The following is a 22,520-nucleotide window of genomic DNA, read 5'->3' on the forward strand; positions in this document are numbered from 1 at the left end:
TTGTGGTCTCGTACAGAACAGTTCTCCTGTCGCATAAGAGTCCTTTGGGCTCTATGTGTTCAGAATTTATTTTTAATTATGTACAGGGTTACTGAGATGATTGTATAGGGAACGCGATTGTGAGTTTAGTTTAATGCCTATCACCAAAGCGGGATACAAAAGTTGTGTTTCTTTGGGGACTATCATTATTACTAAAATCATTGTAGCGACGTACTGAACAGAAAGGCAGTTCCAGAATTAGAAAAGGTGTGGCATTTGTGTCCATTACTTTTACAACCCGGGCCTTGAAATGGAGGGTCTCAGCCTAGAAGCACCAGAATAAGATGGTGATTTATGTCCCCTGCCAGGGAAGGCATCGACCAGTCCTACCAGCTCCTGAGAGACTCGTTGGATCTCTATCTGGCCATGTACCCGGACCAGGTGCAGCTCCTCCTCCTTCAAGCCAGGCTCTACTTCCACCTGGGAATCTGGCCAGAGAAGGTAATTATTTGACTTTGCTGCTTTGCTCTTGCCTTAGAGAGGGAAATTCTAGCTTGAAAAGGCGGCTCTGGGAAGTTTATCCTTGTATCAGTCTGGGGAATAATAAACATAAATTGATTCACTCTCCCGATCTTGGCCCCTCAGTTAAATCTTTTTTTGTCTCCTTTATTCTAAAACAATTGCATATACTGCCAGGAGTTGCCTCTTCTCTTTGTGGTCTGTGCCTTAAGCCCCTAGAATCATGAGGCCTCAGCTCTGCGTCTCACCTGCTCTTGTCCAAACATGTGTTTTCCCCAGGTCACCCCGACTCCGCAAAGGGAAGCAAAACTCTCAGTGTTCCCCATCCAGCTGTGCTGGTAGTCCAGAAAGGGACCGTACATAATCACCCCTGTTTGACAAGGAAAAAATGGATCTTCCATGTGTTCAGGTCCCACTGCTGGTCTTGAAGGACTGGCTCTGTCTTTGAAAGCTGTTGAATTTTGAGCCGGGCCCACTTGGGCTTCTCCATGTCCTCATGGCCCCTGTGGCCAGTGGCAAGCCCTTGAAGAGGACCGTGCCATCTGCGATCGGAAACACTCCTCCACGAGCTGGGGGTGCAGCAGGGAGGGAGCCCAGTGGCTGCAGCATGGGAGCAGCTGCGCATTTCCATCATGCCCTGGCTTGGCGGTGGGAATGTGCTAGTAATCCATTTCGTTTGTGTAGAGCAGCCTGCCGAGAGAATTCTCGTTCTGAGTGCTCACAGGGACGTCGCCATAAAATCATCTGCTCATGAGCATAGTCCAACCCCACATTGCATAGAATTAAACTGGCTTATCTATTCCCTACTTCAGTGGTCTAACATAGTTCTTAGAAAGGACACATCAGTGGGAAAATCCCAAGGGATCTATCTTAAAATGCCATGTTGTCCAGCTAGCAGATATCCTCTCAGCACATCCCGTGATCTGGTGGAACTAGATTCTCTGCTGAAGTGACCATCCACTTCCCAGAACCCCCTTGTCCAGAGTTCAGATGTGTTTTTTGTTTTTGTTTTTGTTTTTTTTTTTCACTTTATTTTTGAGGCTGGGGTCTACGTAACTCGTTCCTGTCACTTTTTTCTTTAAGGAATTTTGTGATAATTTATAGAATGTAGAGACCCTCTCAAAGCATGGTTTTTTATAAGTAAATTCTGTACTTTAATTACCCATGAGCCATAGAAGGGGTAAGGTGAAACTTGGCTCTGGGGGAGAGTCTGCAGGAGCTCTCACATCCTTAACCTTTGATGACGGACTCAGTGTAGTGCTCACGTTGCCCACTGGGGAGGTAACCTCGTATCCTCCTTGGATGGCCCAGGAACGCCATCCTGCCAAGCAAATGTCATGAAAACGAGTTCCAGATTGCTTATGCCCAGAACATTTTTCCCATCATGACCATTCATTTGCTTTGGGGCTCAAGCACTTAGACGCCCCCTCATTTGGGAATCAGGAGTGCAAAGTAGCCCATTCTCTGCTCTGGTGACTTCCCTCTGTATGTGTCCTTGAACTAGGCGAGCGACCTGAGACGGAGCAGCAGAACTGGGGCTCCTGTGGAGGAAGTATTCGGGGGACACTGAAGCAGTTAGAAAAGGCTCCTCTCCAGAACAAGGGTTTGAGTTGGACCTTGGAGGGTGGGAAACCATTTCAGAGGACAGAAAAGTGGGTTATTTCCACCTATCCGTGGCACAGAGGTGGGCCAGCTTGGTGCTTCAGGCCCAGCTGACAAGGGTTTATACACATAAACATATGCATATGAACATGAGAGAGAGAGAGAGTGTGTGTGTGTGTGTGTGTGTGTGTGTGTAAAATATTTTTTTGGATCAGTTTCCAAAATTGGAATTAGTTTGGCCTTTTTTTTTTCTTTTTTTAAGATTTTATTTATTTGACAGACAGAGATCACAAGTAGGCAGAGAGAGAGAGAGGAAGGGAAGCAGGCTCCCCGCTGAGCAGAGATCAATGCAGGGCTTGATCCCAGGACCCTGAGATCATGACTCAAGCTGAAGGCAGAGGGTTTAACCCACTGAGCCACCCAGGCGCCCCTTAGTTTGCCTTGTTAGGTAAAAGGGAACTGTTTCCAAACTGGGAAGACGGGAAAGTCATCTTGTGTTCATTTGAAGTAAATCAGGAAGAGCTGAGAAACACAGATCCACTGGGTCACTGTGGCCAAGATCCAGGGCTACTGTGATCATGATGGGAAGAAAGAGTGTAGGATGGTCTCATTTTGAAAAGTCACTGGCGCTTATCAGACACGTCCTTCCAACTCTGTGGGATGGATGCTGGGTTTTTGCCATTCTATAAATCATGAAACTGAGGCAGCCGAAGTCGGGTAACCTGCTGAGGCTACCTGCACAGGTGTTGATGGCTCAGGAGTTGTGGGAGAGCAGTTCGGTGTCTAAGCCCACCCTTGTGCCTCACCCCTGTGCGCAGGCAGGCTCCGGGGAGAGGTGAAGCCTGTGGCCAGGCAAAGTCTGCTTTCTGCTGCCGGACTTCCTGCTTATATTTGACCCCTGGCCCTGCCTTCCCCTTTCTTTCTCTACGTCTCGCTGGAAAAGATGTCCTTCCAGTTTTCCAAGGCAACCGTCTGTGTGCTGGATCCCACTCTGTTTTCCTCTGTCTACAACTCCCTGTTTCTGCTCTCTGCCATCAGGAGTCTACTGACTCAAATATCTCTCATCCTTGGAGAAGAAAACAAAAAGCACTCCCATGACCGCCCTTCTGCCGTTCCCCTGCGGCTGCGTCCTTATCTCTCTCCCCCCCCCCTTATCTCTCTCCTCCCCCGCAGGGCTCAAGCCCGAGCCAGCTATGCCTACGTGCGACCAACCGTGCTGCGGGACGGCCACCTGCCTTGCCTCCTTCCCGTGCGCCAGCACACGGTGATTGTTCCCCCTCCACACACACTGCTCTTGCCAAGGGAGCCAATGACCCTTTCTTACTGAGACCATTCTTGTTGCCAGATCCACAGATAACTTGTCTTTCCTTATCTCTCTTGATCACTGGGGCCGCTCCTGCTCCGAACGCTCCGTTCCCTTGGACTCTGTGGCCCGCGGTTCTCAGCTCTTGCTAGTTCCTTGTCCTGTGTTTCTTCCCTAGAGGCTCCTCGCTGCGGGCTAGTTTCTTAGACTTCTGCTGACTCTATTCCTTTCCCCGAAGTGATGCCGCTGGGCCTCCTTGCCCCAGTTACCATCTGTAGGCTGACCGCTCCTGACCGACGTCCTGCCTGGGCCCTGGGCTCCAGACCCACACCCCCCCATGTGTGCTGCACATCTGCACAGGGTTCTGTCTCCTAGAGTGTTGCAGAGGCCGCCTGACTGCTCTTCCCTCTGCCCTTAGACCCTTTGAACCCGTTTCACACACTGTAGCCAGAGTCTTCCTTCCTCAAGTGCTCAGAGCCCTCTGAGTGGCTACCTTGGTGCCTTGCAATCTGGCTCATTGTCTGGCTCTAGTTCCTTGAGGGTATGGCCCTGCCAGCCTGAGCTTCTCAGCTTTCACAGTTGCCCCTTTGGTGCTCCGCTCCCCAGCCATGTCCTCCAGTCATCCCTGTTCTGTTGCCTTGATCCTTGGCGTGGCTCGAAGCACTGCCTAAAACACCTTTCCTTAGCCCTCAGTCCCATGTGTCGGCTACTTTTTGCCAAGCTTCAGCTTCGCCTCAAAAAGCCCTTCCTTGGTCCCTCCGTGGCAGTCAGCTTCCCCTGGCCCACCAGCCACGTGCTCGTCCTTTTGAAGAACTTTCTGGAAGCATACCGTGGCTGTTTGTTTACTGTGCCTTCACCATGGACTAGCCTGTCTAAGGACAAGGACCACATTTGCTTTGTTCTTCAGCGTAGCTGCTTCCCTTGCTTTTAGCACTACAGTGAAGTGAAGTGTTCCCTTGCTCTCACAACATAGTAGGTGCTCAAGAAAGATGCTGGAATGAATGATTAAGAAGTGACAGAACTTCGGGACACCTGGGTGACTCAGTCAATTAAGTGACTGCCTTCAATTCAGGTCATGGTCTCTGGGTCCTGGGATTGAACCCCGCATCAGGCTCCCTGCTCAGTGGGGAGTCTGCTTCTCTCTCTCTCTCTCTCTCTCCTTCAAGTAAATAATTTTTTTTTTTTTTAAGATTTTATTTATTTATTTGACAAAGAGGGAGACAGCGAGAGAGAGAGAGCACAAACAGGGAGAGTGGCAGAGGGAGAAACGAGCTTCCCGCCAAGCAGGGAGCCCAATGTGGGGCTCCATCCCAGGACCCGGGGATCATGACCTGAGCCAAAGGCAGCTGCCTAACAACTGAGCCACCCAGGGGCCCCAAATAAATAAAATCTTCAAAAACAAACCAGTGACAGAGCTTCATTAGATAATGAGGGAGAGGATGTCCAGCTTTTCCACAATGTTTGGCCACATTAAGAGTGAGTATTTGGACAGCAGACTTGTTTCAGAGACAGGAGAAGGTGTCCAGTTTGGGGCGTGCTGGATTTGATACAATCTGGGGCCATTGAGGGCAGCTGTCTGAGGGCATTCAGCAGGGGCTCCTCACATCAGCACCCGGTGGCCAAAGCCCCAGAAGCAGCAGAGGCCACAGACAAGTGGATATCTGAGGCCTGGAGCCAAGCGCATCATAAAGAGTCTCGGGGGAAACCTGTAGTTAGGAGAACAGAATAGGGCCGGCAGACTCTGCCACCTGGCTTTGTCACGTTTCTTCGAAGGCACATCTTATAGAAGGCCCTTTTGTTTACTCTCTGTCTCTGGCTGCTTTCCAGCCGCAGGGGGCAAAGATGAGTAGTTGGATCGTAGACCCTAAGGCCCACAAAGGCCCACAAAGCCTGGAGTATTTGTTCTGGGGCTCTTTACAGTAAGGGTTGCCAAATGTGAGTGATAGACACCTCCACCCCTCGTTCTAAGATCTCTACCCCCAAAACTGTGGGCTCCTGGGATTATTGGCCTGGACATTTGGTTGGAGACGTCACGGCAGCTCACCATCTCTGCTGTTCCTCAGGAGCACGCCAGGGCCCCAGCCCGCTCTCTTTTCTGTTTCTTCTTTTCTGTTTCCCTTCACCCTGTCATCCACACATCAGGAGAAGAGGCCGTAATTACCCCTGAACCGTATCTCCTTCTGATCCTCCGGGTGAGTTGGAGACTTCCTCCGTGCTTAGAAGAGTTACATCTGTTCCACTTATCTGCCGGGAAGGGGCTGCTAGTTTGGGAGGGGAGCTGTGTCTGCAGAACGTCACAGAAGTGCAATTAAAAGTAACTATAGTCAACCCTTGTGCAACCTGGGGGGTTGGGGTGCTGGCCCCTGATGTGGTTAAAAATCCACATAAGGTGCTCTCGACCACCTTACTGGTAGCAAGAAGTTGATAAGCATATATATGCTATATGAAAGTGTACTGTGTTCTTACAATAAAGTAAGCTAGAGGGAAGAAAATGTTACTAAGAAAATCACAAAGAAAAAATAGATTTGCAGCCCTGTATTAGAAACAGTTGTCATGTGAGTGGACCCACACAGTGCAAACCCAAGGGTCCGCTGTGCTTGGAACTGCGTGTGGGATCACAAGGGAAGCCATACGCATGCAGAGGAAATAGAAGCTCGCCATTCAAATCCCATGCTTTCAGCTAAGAAGTATACATATTGTCCGTGTCCCCCACTACTAGAGGTGGGATGTGGGAGGAAACTGGCACTCGGGTGCTACTTGCTGAAACTGGATTAGAGGTGCTTAGGGTTGTACCATTTGGTCCATTTTCCTAACAGTGGATTAAAATGCTCCTCGTCTCGCTTTGGAAAGATGGTGGGTGAGACTGATACTGAAAGTCAGCTTCGGGTCCACGCCTCCTTCCCTCACAGCCTGGGGACCTCAGGCAAGCTCCTTAACTTCATAGTGCCTGATTCCTCTTCTGGAAGTCCTCGCTGATGGTACTGCCGACCTTCAGCTTGGGAGGAGTAAATTAAGTAAGACGTGGTGGGCTGGGCACAGTAATCGCGGAGAAGCAGCATTCGGTAAATACTGAGATCCTGGAAGTCTCGATTTGGAAGACAAGATCAGGTTTCGGAATAACATCCAGCATTGTGAATAACTAGTCTTCACAACACTTTTACTGGGTCAAAATGTATCAGGAAATAGGACAGTTATTAATCATCTTTTGGTAAGTGAATACAAACTAGACATAGAGACAGCCAGTTTGATGGATCTGGGACTAGAATCCAGGTCATTCTGTCTGCTCGAATGCTCTGTCTCAGGACTCCGTAAAGAGGAAGAGATCCTGTTCCCCAAGGAGGAGCATGTCCGAGGTCCTCTGCTGAATGCTGTAGTAGAACAGGCGCTGGATGATTGTGTGTGTGAGTGTGAAGCTTCATTTGAATCTGCAGTTTTCCTTAGAGGCACTGTGTACAGCAGGAGGAACTGTGACCTTGGAGTCAGACAGTTCTGCTGCTAGTGGCTTAGTCATTCCCGTCCCACAGAGATGTGGTCTCTCCCTGCCCACTGAAGTACAGTGTTCCAAGGGGAGTTACAGTATTAAAGCAGTGCGTATGCTTCTAGAACCTGAGACCCTGCTTCATCAGCTGAGCTCCTTCGTATCACTCTGGTGTCTTCTCTGTCGCCCCTTCCACTTTGTGCGGCAAAGGCAGCTCTGTCCCCTTGAGCTGGACCAAAGCAGCTTGGCAGCTCTCTTACCCCCCCCCCCCCCCCCCCCGCCAATTGACAAGTGGCAGATTATAATCGTCTCATTTCAGTGTATGAAAAACCGAATCCCCACACTGACCAAGACTGTCAGAACCTGTTAGAGTTCCATAATCCAGACATGGCCACCCGGCCTCCTCCCCCGTGCTTACTGCAGCACACCGAGTTTCTGAGTCACTCCTCTGTTCCTGCTGGTCGGATTTGAAAGTCTGGAGCCAGTGCCCAGCCTTTGAAGGGCGACCAGCGGCTCACAGACGACGGGGGCCATCAGCACGGCCCCGCCTTGCCGTCCTTCGCCAGGTTATGTAGGTCTAAATCCCGTGCCGTGAAAAAGAAAAGGCCTAAATGAAAATATTATCTCCTAGTCTTTCTGTCTTGTCTTGAAGGTGCTTGACATCCTCCAGCACATTCAGACCCTAGACCCCGGGCAGCACGGGGCGGTGGGCTATCTGGTGCAGCACACGTTAGAGCACATTGAGCGCAAGAAGGAGGAGGTGGGCGTGGAGGTGAAACTGCGCTCCCACGAGAAGCACAGAGACGTCTGCTACTCCATTGGGCTCATTATGAAGCATAAGAGGTGAGTGCCTGTGCCGCCCATCCCCCCGCGCCTGCAGAGGACGCCCAGCGTGCCCCCCAAGCATGCTTCTCAGGAGCCACTGCGTCTGAGTGTCCACCGCAGAAACCACCGAAGGCTGAACTGGTCTGAACCAGATCCACTCTTTTTGTTCTGTCAGGAGGATCTGTAAGCCGCAGGGTTCTTTTCCCTCTCGTTTCCTCATTGTTCTGACATTGCTTTTCATCTCAATCCCCTTGCGTCTGAGTCGAGAGTAGGGTTTGCTGGGTAGTAGGGCCTGCGGTGCTGGAGTACTAGGCGAGATGCAAGTGTCTCCACAGCAACTGTGCTGAATGCCCCGCTAGCCCCCGCTGGCTGGGAGCGGGGGTGCCCGTTCTCACTGGCCTGTGTTCTTGCCCCACTGTTGAGAATGCACTTACTTACGTAGTAAATGGCAAGTAGTATTTCACCGTGGTTTTCGTGTGCATTTCCCAGATTGCAGTCTGATTACGCAGAGTGGCTGGTAATGTACAAAAAGAAGCTCCTTTAGGTTTCTTCCAGTATCCTTACTTTTCACCTGAGTCATTTGCCTCTCTTGTTGGTTCGTAGCCATGTGTCCTGCCGCTAGCGTCTGTATGCGTGTACATGGCAAATACCTATTCCTAGTGTGGTACTAGCATTCTTCATACTTTTATTGCATTTTTTTTTCAACTTCATTATGGAAATTTCAGACATACACCCGTGAAGACGAGTATAGCGAACCAGGGACACGTGCTCCTGTACCCAGCCTCAGCCGTTGTGAGGGTTCGCCCTCACTGTTCCTCCCCGAGGCCCACCACACACCCACCTCCCCAGGCCCGTACCAGATGTCATTCCCGCTGTAGCTGTTGAATTTCGTGTCCCTAAAAGGTATAGGCTTGCTCTGTTGCTTAGAAGTACATTTACCATCCTCTTGTCGCACCTAAGGAAAGACCGGTCCTTCACCTCGTCACAGCAGTCTGGTCAGGGTTCCTGCTGCCCGGTGGCCTGGCCTGTATATGTTTTAACAGCCTGTTTGGATCTGGCTCCTGTAATACTATTGAATGGATTGAGATTCTGCTCTTAGGGACTGAACTGTTCCTACGTGGCTTAAGGAATCTTAAACCCATCCTATGTCATGAAGCTATCTTAGAAATTCTGCATTTTATATCTAGGCTTTCGTCCCGCTAACATTGTGCATTGCTCTCAGGCCCGAGTCTTGATACCCTTTCCATTTGGATAACCGGTTGTCCCATGATGGTTGGTTAAAGTTTTTTCTTTTCCAACTGTGGTGCTATTTTGATAAATAAGAGTGGCTTACAAAGGGGGCCAAGAGTGTCCTGAAAAATGCTTAACAGGGATAAATGCAGGTAAGTTTGTAAGGACATGAACTTAGGAGAACCAAGCCATTATTTATACATCCCATAGTCACCGTGACAGGGTCCCAGGGAACTGATTTGCCATTGCTCTATGTTAATTAGGTATGGCTATAACTGTGTGATCTATGGTTGGGACCCCACCTGCATGATGGGACACGAGTGGATTCGAAACATGAACGTTCACAGCCTGCCTCATGGCCATCATCAGCCTTTCTATAATGTTCTGGTGGAGGATGGTTCTTGTAGATATGCAGCCCAAGGTAAGTAGTTAGTTCTTTGTGTACCTGTAATGACATGCAGGCGCATGCTTTGTTTTTTGTTTTTTGTTTTTAGGATTTTATTTATTTATTTGACAGAGATCACAAGTAGGCAGAGCAGCAGGCAGAGAGAGTGGGGGAAGCAGGCTCCCTGCTGAGCAGAGAGCCCGATGTGGGGCTTGACCCCAGGACCCTGAGATCATGACCTGAGCTGAAGGCAGGGGCTTAACTCACTGAGCCACCCCGCCCAGGTAGGCGCATCCTAAGCACACATTTGAGCACGCTGATACCGTGGGCACAGTCATCAGTGTTATCTAGAGATGACAGTTGTCCCATGGCTAACCTCATCAGGGCTGATACCCTGCTAAACATGGACAGGTGTGCCCTAGTGTGGCCGTGCTATGGGTTATTCACTGCCCTCCATCCCCCAGATGCTCCCCTCCATCACCACCACACCCAGACCCTCTTCCAGGGCTGTTGCTGACCTCTGTTCTGATTGGTCATTACCTTTGCCAGTCAAATTCCTGAAAGTCTTGCTTGCCAGGCCTTGTGATTGGCTCCCTCCAGGCAGAGAGGGATAATAAGCCTGTGCCATGCGCTTACGGCTTATTGGAGCTCGAGGGCAATGAGTGGACACTGTTGGGGGGACTACCCTAGCAGCCTCTGGCGCCCTGAGACTGGCCTCCAGTTGTGCTCCACCCGCCCCCCTGCCCCAAGCCCCCCACCCCGCGTCCTTGCAGACCCCCTCGAGTGGCCATGATGGGAACTGCAGTCCATAGCTGTTGGAAAAGGCAATAATGAAGGTACTGAGTGTGTAAAAATCTCAGAAGTATCAAAAGTTTCCTATTCCTGTTGATTCATCAGAAGCTGAGAGAGAATTCTGCAGAGAATCAAGAGAAAGTCTGTTCATTGAGGCTTGCAAGTCACTTAATCTGCTTCAGTATAACAGGGAATTTGTAGGAGAGTGTGTGTGCCTGGGTCAGAGCAAGGGGCCGACAGGGAGGTTATCTGAATTTGAAGTCATGCCATATTAAAAAAAAAAAAAAAAGAAAAAGAAAATCGCATAGGGGCTCCTGGGTGGCTCAGTCAGTTAAGCGTCTCCCTTCAGGCTCGGATTATGATCCCAGCATTCTGGGATTGAGCCCCACATGGGGCTCCCTGCCAAGCGGCGAGCCAGTGGGAACCCTCTCCCACTCCCCCTGCTTGCGTTGCCTCTGTCACTAACTCTCTCTCTCATAAATAAATGAAATCTTTTAAAGAAATTTAAAAGTGAAAAAATAACATAAAATGAAATGGGCTTTTCAGAGTCGATAAAACAGGGTATTTGGTTTTAGGTGTTCTGAATTTGGTGTCTGTTGAAGATTCAGGAATGCATCTCTAACAGATCTAAGTAAACATGCAATGTAAAATTTAGAGTTATGATATGGTAATGACTTTGCAAAAAAAAAATAGTACCCTTGGGGCGCCTGGGTGGCTCAGTGGGTAAAGCCGCTGCCTTCGGCTCAGGTCATGATCTCAGGGTCCTGGGATCGAGTCCCGCATCGGGCTCTCTGCTCAGCAGGGAGCCTGCTTCCTCCTCTCTCTCTCTCTGCCTGCCTCTCTGTCTACTTGTAATCTCTCTCTGTCAAATAAATAAATAAATAATCTTTAAAAAAAAAAAAATAGTACCCTTGATATCTGGTTGCAGTTTTACATTCTTTTTTTTTTTTTTTTTTAATTTTTAATTTTTTATAAACATATATTTTTATCCCCAGGGGTACAGGTCTGTTAATCGCCAGGTCCACACACCCCACAGCACTCACCAAAGCACACACCCCCCCAATGTCTATAACCCCACCCTCCTTCTCCCAAACCCCCTCCCCCCAGCAACCCTCAGTTTGTTTTGTGAGATTAAGAGTCACTTATGGTTTGTCTCCCTCCCAATCCTATCTTGTTTCATTTATTCTTCTCCTACCCACTTAAGCCCCCATGTTGCATCACCACTTCCTCATATCAGGGAGATCATATGATAGTTGTCTTTCTCCGCTTGACTTATTTCACTAAGCATGATATGCTCTAGTTCCATCCATGTTGTCGCAAATGGCAAGATTTCATTTCTTTTGATGGCTGCATAGTATTCCATTGTGTATATATACCACATATTCTTTATCCATTCATCTGTTGATGGACATCTAGGTGCTTTCCATAGTTTGGCTATTGTGGACATTGCTGCTATAAACAATCGGGTGCACGTGCCCCTTCAGATCACTACGTTTGTATCTTTAGGGTAAATACCCAGTAGTGCAATTGCTGGGTCATAGGGCAGTTCTATTTTCAACACTTTGAGGAACCTCCATGCTGTTTTCCAGAGTGGTTGCACCAGCTTGCATTCCTACCAACAGTGTAGGAGGGTTCCCCTTTCTCCGCTTCCTCGCCAGCATCTGTCATTTCCTGACTTGTTGATTTTAGCCATTCTGACTGGTGTGAGGTGATATCTCATTGTGGTTTTGATTTGTATTTCCCTGATGCCGAGTGATACGGAGCACTTTTTCATGTGTCTGTTGGCCATCTGGATGTCTTCTTTGCAGAAATGTCTGTTCATGTCCTCTGCCCATTTCTTGATTGGATTATTTGTTCTTTGGGTGTTGAGTTTGCTAAGTTCTTTATAGATTTTGGACACTAGTTCTTTATCTGATATGTCGTTTGCAAATATCTTCTCCCATTCTGTCAGTTGTCTTCTGATTTTTTTAATTGTTTCCTTTGCTGTGCAAAAGCTTTTGATCTTGATGAAAGCCCAATAGTTCATTTTTGCCCTTGCTTCCCTTGCCTTTGGCGATGTTCCTAGGAAGATGTTGCTGCGGTTGAGGTCGAAGAGGTTGCTGCCTGTTTTCTCATCAAGGATTTTGATGGATTCCTTTTTCACATTGAGGTCCTTCATCTATTTTGAGTCTGTTTTCGTGTGTGCTGTAAGGAAATGGTCCAATTTCATTTTTCTGCATGTGGCTGTCCAATTTTCCCAGCACCATTTATTGAAGAAGCTGTCTTTTTTCCATTGGACATTTTTTCCTGCTTTGTCGAAGATTAGATGACCATAGAGTTGAGGGTCTATTTCTGGGCTCTCTATTCTGTTCCATTGATCTATGTGTCTGTTTTTGTGCCAGTACCATGCTGTCTTGATGATGACAGCTTTGTAATAGAGCTTGAAGTCCGGAATTGTGATGCCACCAACTTTGACTTTCTTTTTCAATATCCCTTTGGCTATTCAAGGTCTTTTCTGGTTCCATATAAATTTTAGGATTATTTGTTCCATTTCTTTGAAAAAGATGGATGGTACTTTGATAGGAATTGCATTAAATGTGTAGATTGCTTTAGGTAGCATAGACATTTTCACAATATTTATTCTTCCAATCCAGGAGCATGGAACATTTTTCCATTTCTTTGGGTCTTCCTCAATTTCTTTCATGAGTACTTTATAGTTTTCTGAGTATAGATTCTTAGCCTCTTTGGTTAGGTTTATTCCTAGGTATCTTATGGTTTGGGGTGCAATTGTAAATGGGATTAACTCCTTAATTTCTCTTTCTTCTGTCTTGTTGGTGTAGAGAAATGCAACTGATTTCTGTGCATTGATTTTATATCCTGACACTTTACTGAATTCCTGTACGAGTTCTAGCAGTTTTGGAGTGGAGTCTTTTTGGTTTCCACATATAGTATCATATCATCTGCGAAGAGTGATAATTTGACTTCTTCTTTGCCGATTTGGATGCCTTTAATTTCCTTTTGTTGTCTGATTGCTGAGGCTAGGACTTCTAGTACTATGTTGAATAGCAGTGGTGATAGTGGACATCCCTGCCGTGTTCCTGACCTTAGCAGAAAAGCTTTCAGTTTTTCTCCATTGAGAATGATATTTGCGGTGGGTTTTTCATAGATGGCTTTGATGATATTGAGGTATGTGCCCTCTATCCCTACACTTTGAAGAGTTTTGATCAGGAAGGGATGCTGTACTTTGTCAAATTTTTTCAGCATCTGTTGAGAGTATCATATGGTTCTTGTTCTTTCTTTTATTGATGTGTTGTATCACATTGACTGATTTGCGGATGTTGAACCAACCTTGCAGCCCTGGAATAAATCCCACTTGGTGGTGGTGAATAATCCTTTTAATGTACTGTTGAATCCTGTTGGCTAGTATTTTGGTGAGAATTTTCACATCTGTGTTCATCAAGGATATTGGTCTATAGCTCTCTTTTTTGATGGGATCCTTGTCTGGTTTTGGGATCAAGGTGATGCTGGCCTCATAAAATGAGTTTGGAAGTTTTCCTTCCATTTCTATTTTTTGGAACAGTTTCAGGAGAATAGGAATTAGTTCTTCTTTAAATGTTTGGTAGAATTCCCCCGGGAAGCCGTCTGGCCCTGGGCTTTTGTTTGTTTGGAGATTTTTAATGACTGTTTCAATCTCCTTACTGGTTATGGGTCTGTTCAGGCTTTCTATTTCTTCCTGGTTCAGTTGTGGTAGTTTATATGTTTCTAGGAATGCATCCATTTCTTCCAGATTGTCAAATTTGTTGGCGTAGAGTTGCTCATAGTATGTTCTTATACTAGTTTGTATTTCTTTGGTGTTAGTTGTGATCTCTCCTCTTTCATTCATTATTTTATTTATTTGGGTCCTTTCTCTTTTCTTCTTTTTGATAAGTCTGGCCAAGGGTTTATCAATTTTATTAATTCTTTCAAAGAACCAGCTCCTAGTTTCGTTGATTTGTTCTATTGTTTTTTTTGGTTTCTATTTCATTGATCTCTGCTCTGATCTTTATGATTTCTCTTCTCCTGCTGGGCTTAGGGTTTCTTTCTTGTTCTTTTTTTTTTTTTTTTTTTTTAAGATTTTATTTATTTATGTGACAGACAGAGGCAGGCAGAGAGGAGAAGCAGACTCCCCACTGAGCAGGGAGCTCGATGCGGGGCTCGATCCCAGGATCCCGAGATCATGACCTTAGCCGAAGGCAGATGCTTAACCCACTGAGCCACCCAGGCGCCCCTCTTTCTTGTTCTTTCTCCAGCTCCTTTAGGTGTAGGGTTAAGTTGTGTACCTGAGACTTTTCTTGTTTCTTGAGAAAGGCTTGTACTGCTATATATTTTCCTCTCAGGACTGCCTTTGTTGTGTCCCACAGATTTTGAACCGTTGTATTTTCGTTATCATTTGTTTCCATGATTTTTTTCAATTCTTTAATTTCCCGGTTGACCCATTCATTCTTTAGAAGGATGCTGTTTAGTCTCCATGTATTTGGGTTCTTTCCAAACTTCCTCTTGTGGTTGAGTTCTAGCTTCAGAGCACTGTGGTCTGAAAATATGCAGGGAATGATCCCAATCTTTTGATACCGGCTGAGTCCTGATTTAGGACCGAGGATGTGATCTATTCTGGAGAATGTCCAATGTGCACTAGAGAAGAATGTGTATTCTGTTGCTTTGGGATGAAATGTTCTGAATATATCTGTGATGTCCATCTGGTCCAGTGTGTCGTTTAAGGCCTTTATTTCCTTGTTGATCTTTTGCTTGGATGATCTGTCCATTACAGTGAGGGGATTGTTAAAGTCTCTACTATTATTGTATGATTGCCGATGTGTTTTTTTTATTTTGTTATTAATTGGTTTATATAGTTGGCTGCTCCCACGTTTGGGGCATAGACATTTAAAATTGTTAGATCTTCTTGTTGGACATACCCTTTGAGTATGATATAGTGTCCTTCCTCATCTCTTATTATAGTCTTTGGCTTAAAATCTAATTGATCTGTTATAAGGATTGCCACTCCTGCTTTCTTCTGATGTCCATTAGCATGGTAAATTCTTTTCCACCCCCTAACTTTAAATCTGGAGGTGTCTTCGGGCTTAAAATGAGTTTCTTGGAGGCAACATATAGATGGGTTTTGGTTTTTTATCCATTCTGATACCCTGTGTCTTTTGATTGGGGCATTTAGCCCATTAACATTCAGGGTAACTATTGAGAGATATGAATTTAGTGCCATTGTATTTTGCCTGTAAGGTGACTGTTACTGTATATGGTCTCTGTTCCTTTCTGATCTACCACTTGTAGGCTCTCTCTTTGCTTAGAGGACCCCTTTCAATATTTCCTGTAGAGCTGGTTTGGTGTTTGCAAATTCTTTCAGTTTTTGTTTGTCCTGGAAGCTTTTAATCTCTCCTATTTTCAGTGATAGCCTAGCTGGATATAGTATTCTTGGCTGCATGTTTTTCTCGTTTAGTGCTCTGAATATATCATGCCATCTCTTTCTGGCCTGCCAGGTCTCTGTTGATAAGTCTGCTGGAAATCTAATATTTTTACCATTGTATGTTACAGACTTCTTTTCCCGGGCTGCTTTCAGGATTTTCTCTTGTCAATAAGACTTGTAAATTTTACTGTTAGGTGACGGGGTGTGGGCCTATTCTTACTGATTTTGAGGGGCATTCTCTGTACCTCCTGAATTTTGATGCTTGTTCCCTTTGCCATATTGGGGAAATTTTCCCCAATAATTCTCTCCAGTATACCTTCTGCTCCCTTCTCTCTTTCTTCTTCTTCTGGAATCCCAATTATTCTAATGTTGTTTCGTCTTATGGTGTCACTTATCTCTCGAATTCTCCCCTCGTGGTCCAATAGCTGTTTGTCCCTCTTTTGCTCAGCTTCTTTATTCTCTGTCATTTGGTCTTCTATATCGCTAATTCTTTCTTCTGCCTCATTTATCATAGCAGTGAGAGCCTCCATTTTTGATTGCACCTCATTAATAGCTTTTTTGATTTCAACTTGGTTAGATTTTAGTTCTTTTATTTCTCCAGAAAGGGCTTTTATATCTCCTGAGAGGGTTTCTCTAATATCTTCCATGCCTTTTTCGAGCCTGGCTAGAACCTTGAGAATTGTCATTCTGAACTCTAGATCTGACATATTACCAATGTCTGTATTGATTAGGTCCCTAGCCTTCAGTACTGCCTCTTGTTCTGTTTTCTGTGGTGAATTTTTCCACCTTGTCATTTTGTCCAGATAAGAGGATACGAAGGAGCAAGTAAAATACTAAAAGGGTGGCAACAACCCCAGGAAAATATGCTTTAACCAAATCAGAAGAGATCCCAAATCGTGAGGGGAGAGAAAGGGGATAAAAAGAGGTTCAAAAAGAAAGAAAGAAAAAACAAAAGAAAAAAAAGAAAAGAATTAAAAAAAGAAAATGAATAAAGAAAAGTATAAAAAAGAAAAAATATATATATTAGATAAACTAGTTAAAAAACGTTAAAAAAGAAAAGGGTAAAAGTTAAAAAAAATTTTAGCAGAAGAAGAGAAAAAAGAAATGAAAAAGAAAAAAATTAAATTAACTGCAAAACTAAAAAATCACAGGGATAAAGCCATGAGTTCCATGCTTTGCTTTCTCCTCCTCTGGAATTCTGCTGTTCTCCTTGGTACTGAAACCGCACTCCTTGGTAGGTGAACTTGGTCTTGGCTGGATTTCTTGTTGATCTTCTGGGGGAGCGGCCTGGTGTAGTGATTCTCAACTGTCTTTGCCCCAGGTGGAATTGCACCGCCCTTACCAGGGGCCGGGCTGAGTAATCCGCTCGGTTTGCTTTCAGGAGCTTTTGTTCCTGAGTGCTTTCCTTAGAGTTCCAGAGGATGGGAATACAAATGGCGGCCTCCTGGTCTCCGGCCTGGAGGAGCCGAGAGCCCGGGGTCCCACTCCTCAGTGCGCCCTCAGAGAACAGCGCCCAGTAACTCCCGTCTGCCTGCCCTCCGGCCGCGCTCCGAGCTCACTGAGCCTGCGACTGGTTCAAGGTAACCCCCACCTGTGAGCTTACTGTCGGCTCTGTCTCTGTAGCCGGCTCTCCCGTTCCAATACCCGCAAGCTCTGCGACACTCAGACACCCCCGATCCTTCTGTGACCCTGCGGGACCTGAGGCCACGCTGACCCCTCGTGGGCTTCGCCCCGGTTTAGCCTCTGGAGCGATGTCCCTCAGCGGAACAGACTTTTAAAAGTCCTGATTTTGTGCTCCGTTGCTCCACCGCTTTCCGGGAGCTGGCCCCTCCCCCCGGGGTCTATCTTCCCATGGCTTTGGATTCACTTCTCCGCAGGTACCACCTTTCAGAAAGTGGTTGTTTTTCTGTTTCTAGAATTGCTGATCTTCTTCTCTTCGATCTGCAGATGGATTTGCAGGTGTTTGCAATCTTTAGATAAGCTATCTAGCTGATCTCCTGCTAGCTGAAGTAGTCTTAGCCTGCTACTTCTCCGCCATCTTGACTCCTCTCCCGCAGTTTTACATTCTGAAACTGAGATTGAGCAAAGTGATTGTGGGTAATGTCAGCAAGTTGCCTTTTTTAGTTTTAAATTCTGAGACTTTCAGAACATTTTGGACGTGAACAGCTGGAATTCCCCTATGAGAGTGGTTTGTCTTCTCCCAAGGCTCCCAATGGCCTGCGGTTTCACCAGAATCTGCTGTGTGCCAGGTTGGTGCGGCATCACGTGTCCAGGCAGCACCCTGGTCCTGTGCACTTGGACGTGTTCAGGGGTCCCTCAGGGGTCTCAAGTTCTGGTTGCAGCATCTCTGACTTCTCTGTCTTTTGCCCTCCTCTGTGGTCACAGTAGTCCGCAGATGACACCAACTCCATCTCCTCAGTGTCTGTCCCTTGTGTTTCTGTCCACTAGTGGCTATTCCTGGCACTTCTCCCCACAGGGCTACAGGTATTCCTGGCTGCACCATGCTAACTTTCTCAGTGGTATCCCCCAGACTCCCCTGCAGGGCCCAGAGGTGACCTGGACCCTCCCTCACAGCCTCATCTCTGTTCCCAGCCCCTCAACCTTTGTGGTTCCTTGAGACCATCCTACTTGAATGTTTTTCACACAGGTGATTGTCCCTTGTGAACAGGCTCTTTTCTCCTCACTGCCACTCCCCCACGGGCTCAGATGGGGTCATCTGTCCCTGCCCTGAGCTCCCTGACACACTCCCCTCCTGAGTCCTCACACCTTTGGGAAAGTGTTTCCCATCGAACCATCTGGCTCTCTCAGCCCAGTAAGCTCCATGAGAGCACAACCAGAGCCCAGTCTGCCTGTCCCGTGATGAGTCCCGTAGATGTTCACATCTCTGACAGAGTGGCCTACAAACGGAAGTGCATAATAATGAGATGCATGTAAGTAGCAGGTCACTAATCAGGTGCTAGCTTTTTTTATGACTTTTTTAAAGTTAAGCATATTTTTCAAATATGCTTAAAATATGGTTAAAACCTCAAACACCCTATACACCTTCCATTAGATACAACAACTAGCATTTAGCGTCTGTGTTTTATCTATAGATAGAGATTTCAGGTTTTTGCTGAACCATTGAAGACTCTTACAGACATCAGGACTTAAATACTGAATCACGCATCTTCTAAGAATAAGATGCTTCTCTGCGTTACTGTAGTTACATCACCACACAGAGCAAGTAACATTGACCTCCTGTCTCATCCCGGTTATCACAGTGTAACTTTGATAGCTATTGGTTTGTTTTCACGCCATGATCCAGCCAGGATTCACACAAATGATTCTGCACTCGGTTTCTGTTGTCTCTCTAAAGGCATAGTCCTCTCTTAATAAAATCAGTTAGGTCCTTATTCCTCACCTTGTTTTCTTCCTTTTTCATGTGACTTTCATTTTCTGAACTCTCCAGGCCGGTTGTCATAGGAATTGCCTAACATTCTGGATCTGTCTCACTGTTTCCTTATCTGTATTGTCTGTAGACCGGAAGCCGATCAGGTCTAAGGCTTGATTAGATCAGGTTAATATTTTTGAGCTTCTTGTCAGATGCGTGTCTGTCACGTGCATCTTCTCCAGAGCCCCTGCTGTCTGATGTCCCACTGTCAGTAGGTGGAGTTTGGCCACTTGGCTAAGATCCTGTAAGGGAGTTTTCCCTTTGCAACTAACACTGTGACGTCCTGTGAATATCCTATTCCCCAATGACCACAGTCCCTCATTTTGTTGTAGCATCTGTTGAATCTCCTTGCCTAAATTATTATAGGAGAGCTGCAGAATGATGATTTTTACTGCTGTTGTTTTCCCTGCTTCTGTAAACAAGAGCTTTCCTGCCTCCTGTCCCCCCATCCCCTTCCCCTTTCTCCCTCCCCACTTATCCTTCTGTTTTCTGTCTCTGTGCCTCTCCTCCCATAAATTCTTAGATTTTTATTTAGTCAATGTGTTAAAATCATTTGGGACAAATTGTGCTCAGATTAATCCATGTTTAGCGAAACGTAAACCTTGAGAGGCTAAATTTAAATTTAAAAAATACTGGGGCACCTGGCTGGCTCAGTTGCTAATGCAGCTCTTAACCTCGGGGTCCTGAGTTCGAGCCCCATCTCGGGTATAGAGATTACTTAAAAATAAAATATTTTTATTTTTTATTTTTTTTTTAAGATTTTATTTATTTATTTGACAGAGAGAGATCACAAGTAGATGGAGAGGCAGGCAGAGAGAGAGAGAGGAGGAAGCAGGCTTCCCGCTGAGCAGAGAGCCCGATGTGGGACTCGATCCCAGGACCCTGAGATTATGACCTGAGCCAAAGGCAGCGGCTTAACCCACTGAGCCACCCAGGCGCCCCAAAAATAAAATATTTTTAAAAACCCAACTTACTTCAATATGTTTTTGAACATTTCTGGGTTAATTTATTTGCATCAAATTATTTTGCTCTTAAATTTTTTCTTGATTTAAATTTTCAGCCTGTGAGTCAGGAAATCCTTTTAACTTGGGTAGAGCCCACTGATGAATGCCTCCCTAATTATAAGTCCTTCATAGAGAGTTGAGAGAGTGAATTATAAGCCACGTGCATGCATGAGATCCTCAAGTAGTTTTAGTCTACATAATTAAGAGAATTTTCCTCTCATATGTTAGATTGTACTTAAATCCAAATGGGGTGAGATAGCATCTTGCATGTGTTTAACTTTTGTTCCCACTAGGGGGCATGCTTTAGTACTTTCTGGAGACCAGCGGGGAGCAGCACATCCTATCTCAGCTTCCCTCTGTACTTCTTAGCTACTGCAGAAAGTGAACATCACAGGTGGTCAGAATCAAGTCAGCTGCCCGTGTTGGAAGGCCCGTCATTCCCTGCAGTGTGAGAACCCAGTCCTTACGTGTGTCTTGTGTAAGAATGAGCACGTGCCTCAGAGGATGCTTGATGCATGGTAGGCCTCGCCAAGCGTCAGCTCCCCTTTCTGTCCTTCGTCTGACGCTTCAGAACGGGTTTCCACCGTGAGCCGTCGGTGGCAGTCCGCACGTGCGGCGTGCGCGTGGAGTATCCATTTCCAGCCACTGCCGAGCGGGGTATGGCTGTTGGTTTTAAACTGTGACTGTCTCAAGTGCCCATTCTGCCATGTCCCAGCAGTTCCACCCCTGGGTCCTTACACTGGAGATACAGTGACACAGGTCTCTGTGTTCTTGTTATACTAGGACAAAGGTGTCATTCGTGCGACTCCCCTGGTAAACTGGGGTCTGTCCAAATCCTGGAATGCTAAGCTGCAGTCAGTCCCGTTGCTGATAAATGCTTCCCGTGTGGCATACATACTGCACACATGTACACATGCATGTGTGCAGTTACGCTGTACACCGAAAACAATCCAGATTCTCTTTATATGCAGTTACGTTTAGCTCCTTCTGTTTGTGTTCACAAAAGAGGGTCTAGAAGGATACACTCATAGTGGGTGGTTTCTTCTCAGGAGGGGATGACTCTACATGGTATTGCCATAGTTGTATAGAACTGTATTTGTGTATCCAGTGGCTGAAGTTTTTTTTATTTTTTTTTTCTTAAGTAGGCTCCATGCCTAGCCTGGGGTTCAAACTCATGACCCTGAGATTGAGTCGCATGCTGTACTAGCTCAGCCAGCCAGCCAGCCAGCCCTGGGGTAGCTGAATATTTAAAATAAGATAAGGAGACGCATTTCTGTAAAAATGTCAAGGAAATTGGGAAGGTCTTGGGATTTCTCCAGGACTTTTAAGTAGGCCCTGTTTGATATTTTCTCACGAAAGTTTTATATTGCTTAGTTTTTTCATTCCCCTTCAGGTAAATTTTTTTTTTAAACTTTATTTAGTGAATTTCCCCCTCTTAATACATAGTCAACCATCTTCATTATCTTTTCTTCTCAGAAATGTTTTTATCAAGGCGCCTGGGTGACTCAGTCAGTTAAACAAACAACTCTTGATTTCATCTCATGATTTCAGGGTCCTGGGATTGAACCCCGCATTGGGCTCTGCACTCAGCGAGGGGTCTGCTTGAGATTCTCTCTCCCTCTCTGTTTCCCTCTGCCACTCCCCTTGCCCCTGCTCATGCTCTCTTGCCTAAAAAGTCTTTTTCTTTTTAAGATTTTATTTATTCATTTGAGACAGAGAGAGAGAAGGAGCAGCAGGGAGGCAGAGGGAGAGGGAGAAGCAGACTCCCCACTGAGCTGGGAGCCTGATGCAGGGCTTGATCCCAGGACCCTGAGATCATAACCTGAGCCGGAGGCAGATGCTTAATTATCTGAGCCACCCAGGCGCCCCCCAAATAAATCGTTTTTTAAATGTTTTTATTGGGGCGCCTAGGAGGCTCAATGAGTTAAGCCTCTGCCTTCAGCTCAGGTCATGATCTCAGGGTCCTGGAATCAAGCCCTGCCTCGTGCTCTCTGCTCAGCACGGAGCCTGCTTTCCCCTCTCTCTCTGCCTACCTCTCTGCCTGCCTCTCTGCCTACTTGTGATCTCTGTCTGTCAAATAAATAAATAAAATCTTAAAAATAAATAAATAAACAATGTTATTATTATTATTACCTCTTTCCTGTTTTGCTAGGAGCCTGGGCAGGTAAATAAATGCACAGAACCCAGCCCCTGTCCCTCTTACCAGCCAGACATGGGGTCATGACCACTGCCTTGGGCTGCCGCTGACCCCTCACATGACTTCCCAGACGATCTGTCTGTGCCTCTTGGGCCCACACACAGAACTGGCTCACATTATCCTTCCAGATCCATGATCAAAATCTGACCTTGACTTTTCTCTCCTCCCAGTACTCGAGCTGCTACTTAATACACACAAAAACGGGGCGGGAGAGACAATGCTAAAGCATACGTCTGAATTCTTTTGAACGGTTGCTGTCAGCATGTTAGTCTAGACAGTTCTTTGTGGTGGGGACCGTTCTGTGCATTTCTTTCGCAGTGACCCTAGCCTCTTCCCACCTGATGT

At 46.3% G+C, this 22,520-nt stretch overlaps 1 protein-coding gene across 2 annotated transcripts in view; it reads left to right on the forward strand.

The window, feature by feature from the left end:
* FBXO21 (F-box protein 21) overlaps positions 1–22,520 on the forward strand; it is a 52,518-nt gene that overhangs the window by 25,115 nt on the left and 4,883 nt on the right. Inside the window, exons 9-11 of one of the 2 annotated variants that reach the window (XM_082698988.1) lie at positions 348–480; positions 7,534–7,724; positions 9,200–9,357. In XM_082698988.1, coding sequence (XP_082555114.1) covers positions 348–480; positions 7,534–7,724; positions 9,200–9,357 — 482 coding nt within the window. Of the gene's footprint in view, positions 1–347; positions 481–7,512; positions 7,725–9,199; positions 9,358–22,520 lie in introns of both variants that reach the window. The other variant, XM_082698987.1, reaches the window with a different exon arrangement.

Source organism: Mustela nivalis (genome assembly GCF_964662115.1).
Source record: "Mustela nivalis genome assembly, chromosome: 14".
Lineage (NCBI taxonomy): Eukaryota > Metazoa > Chordata > Mammalia > Carnivora > Mustelidae > Mustela > Mustela nivalis.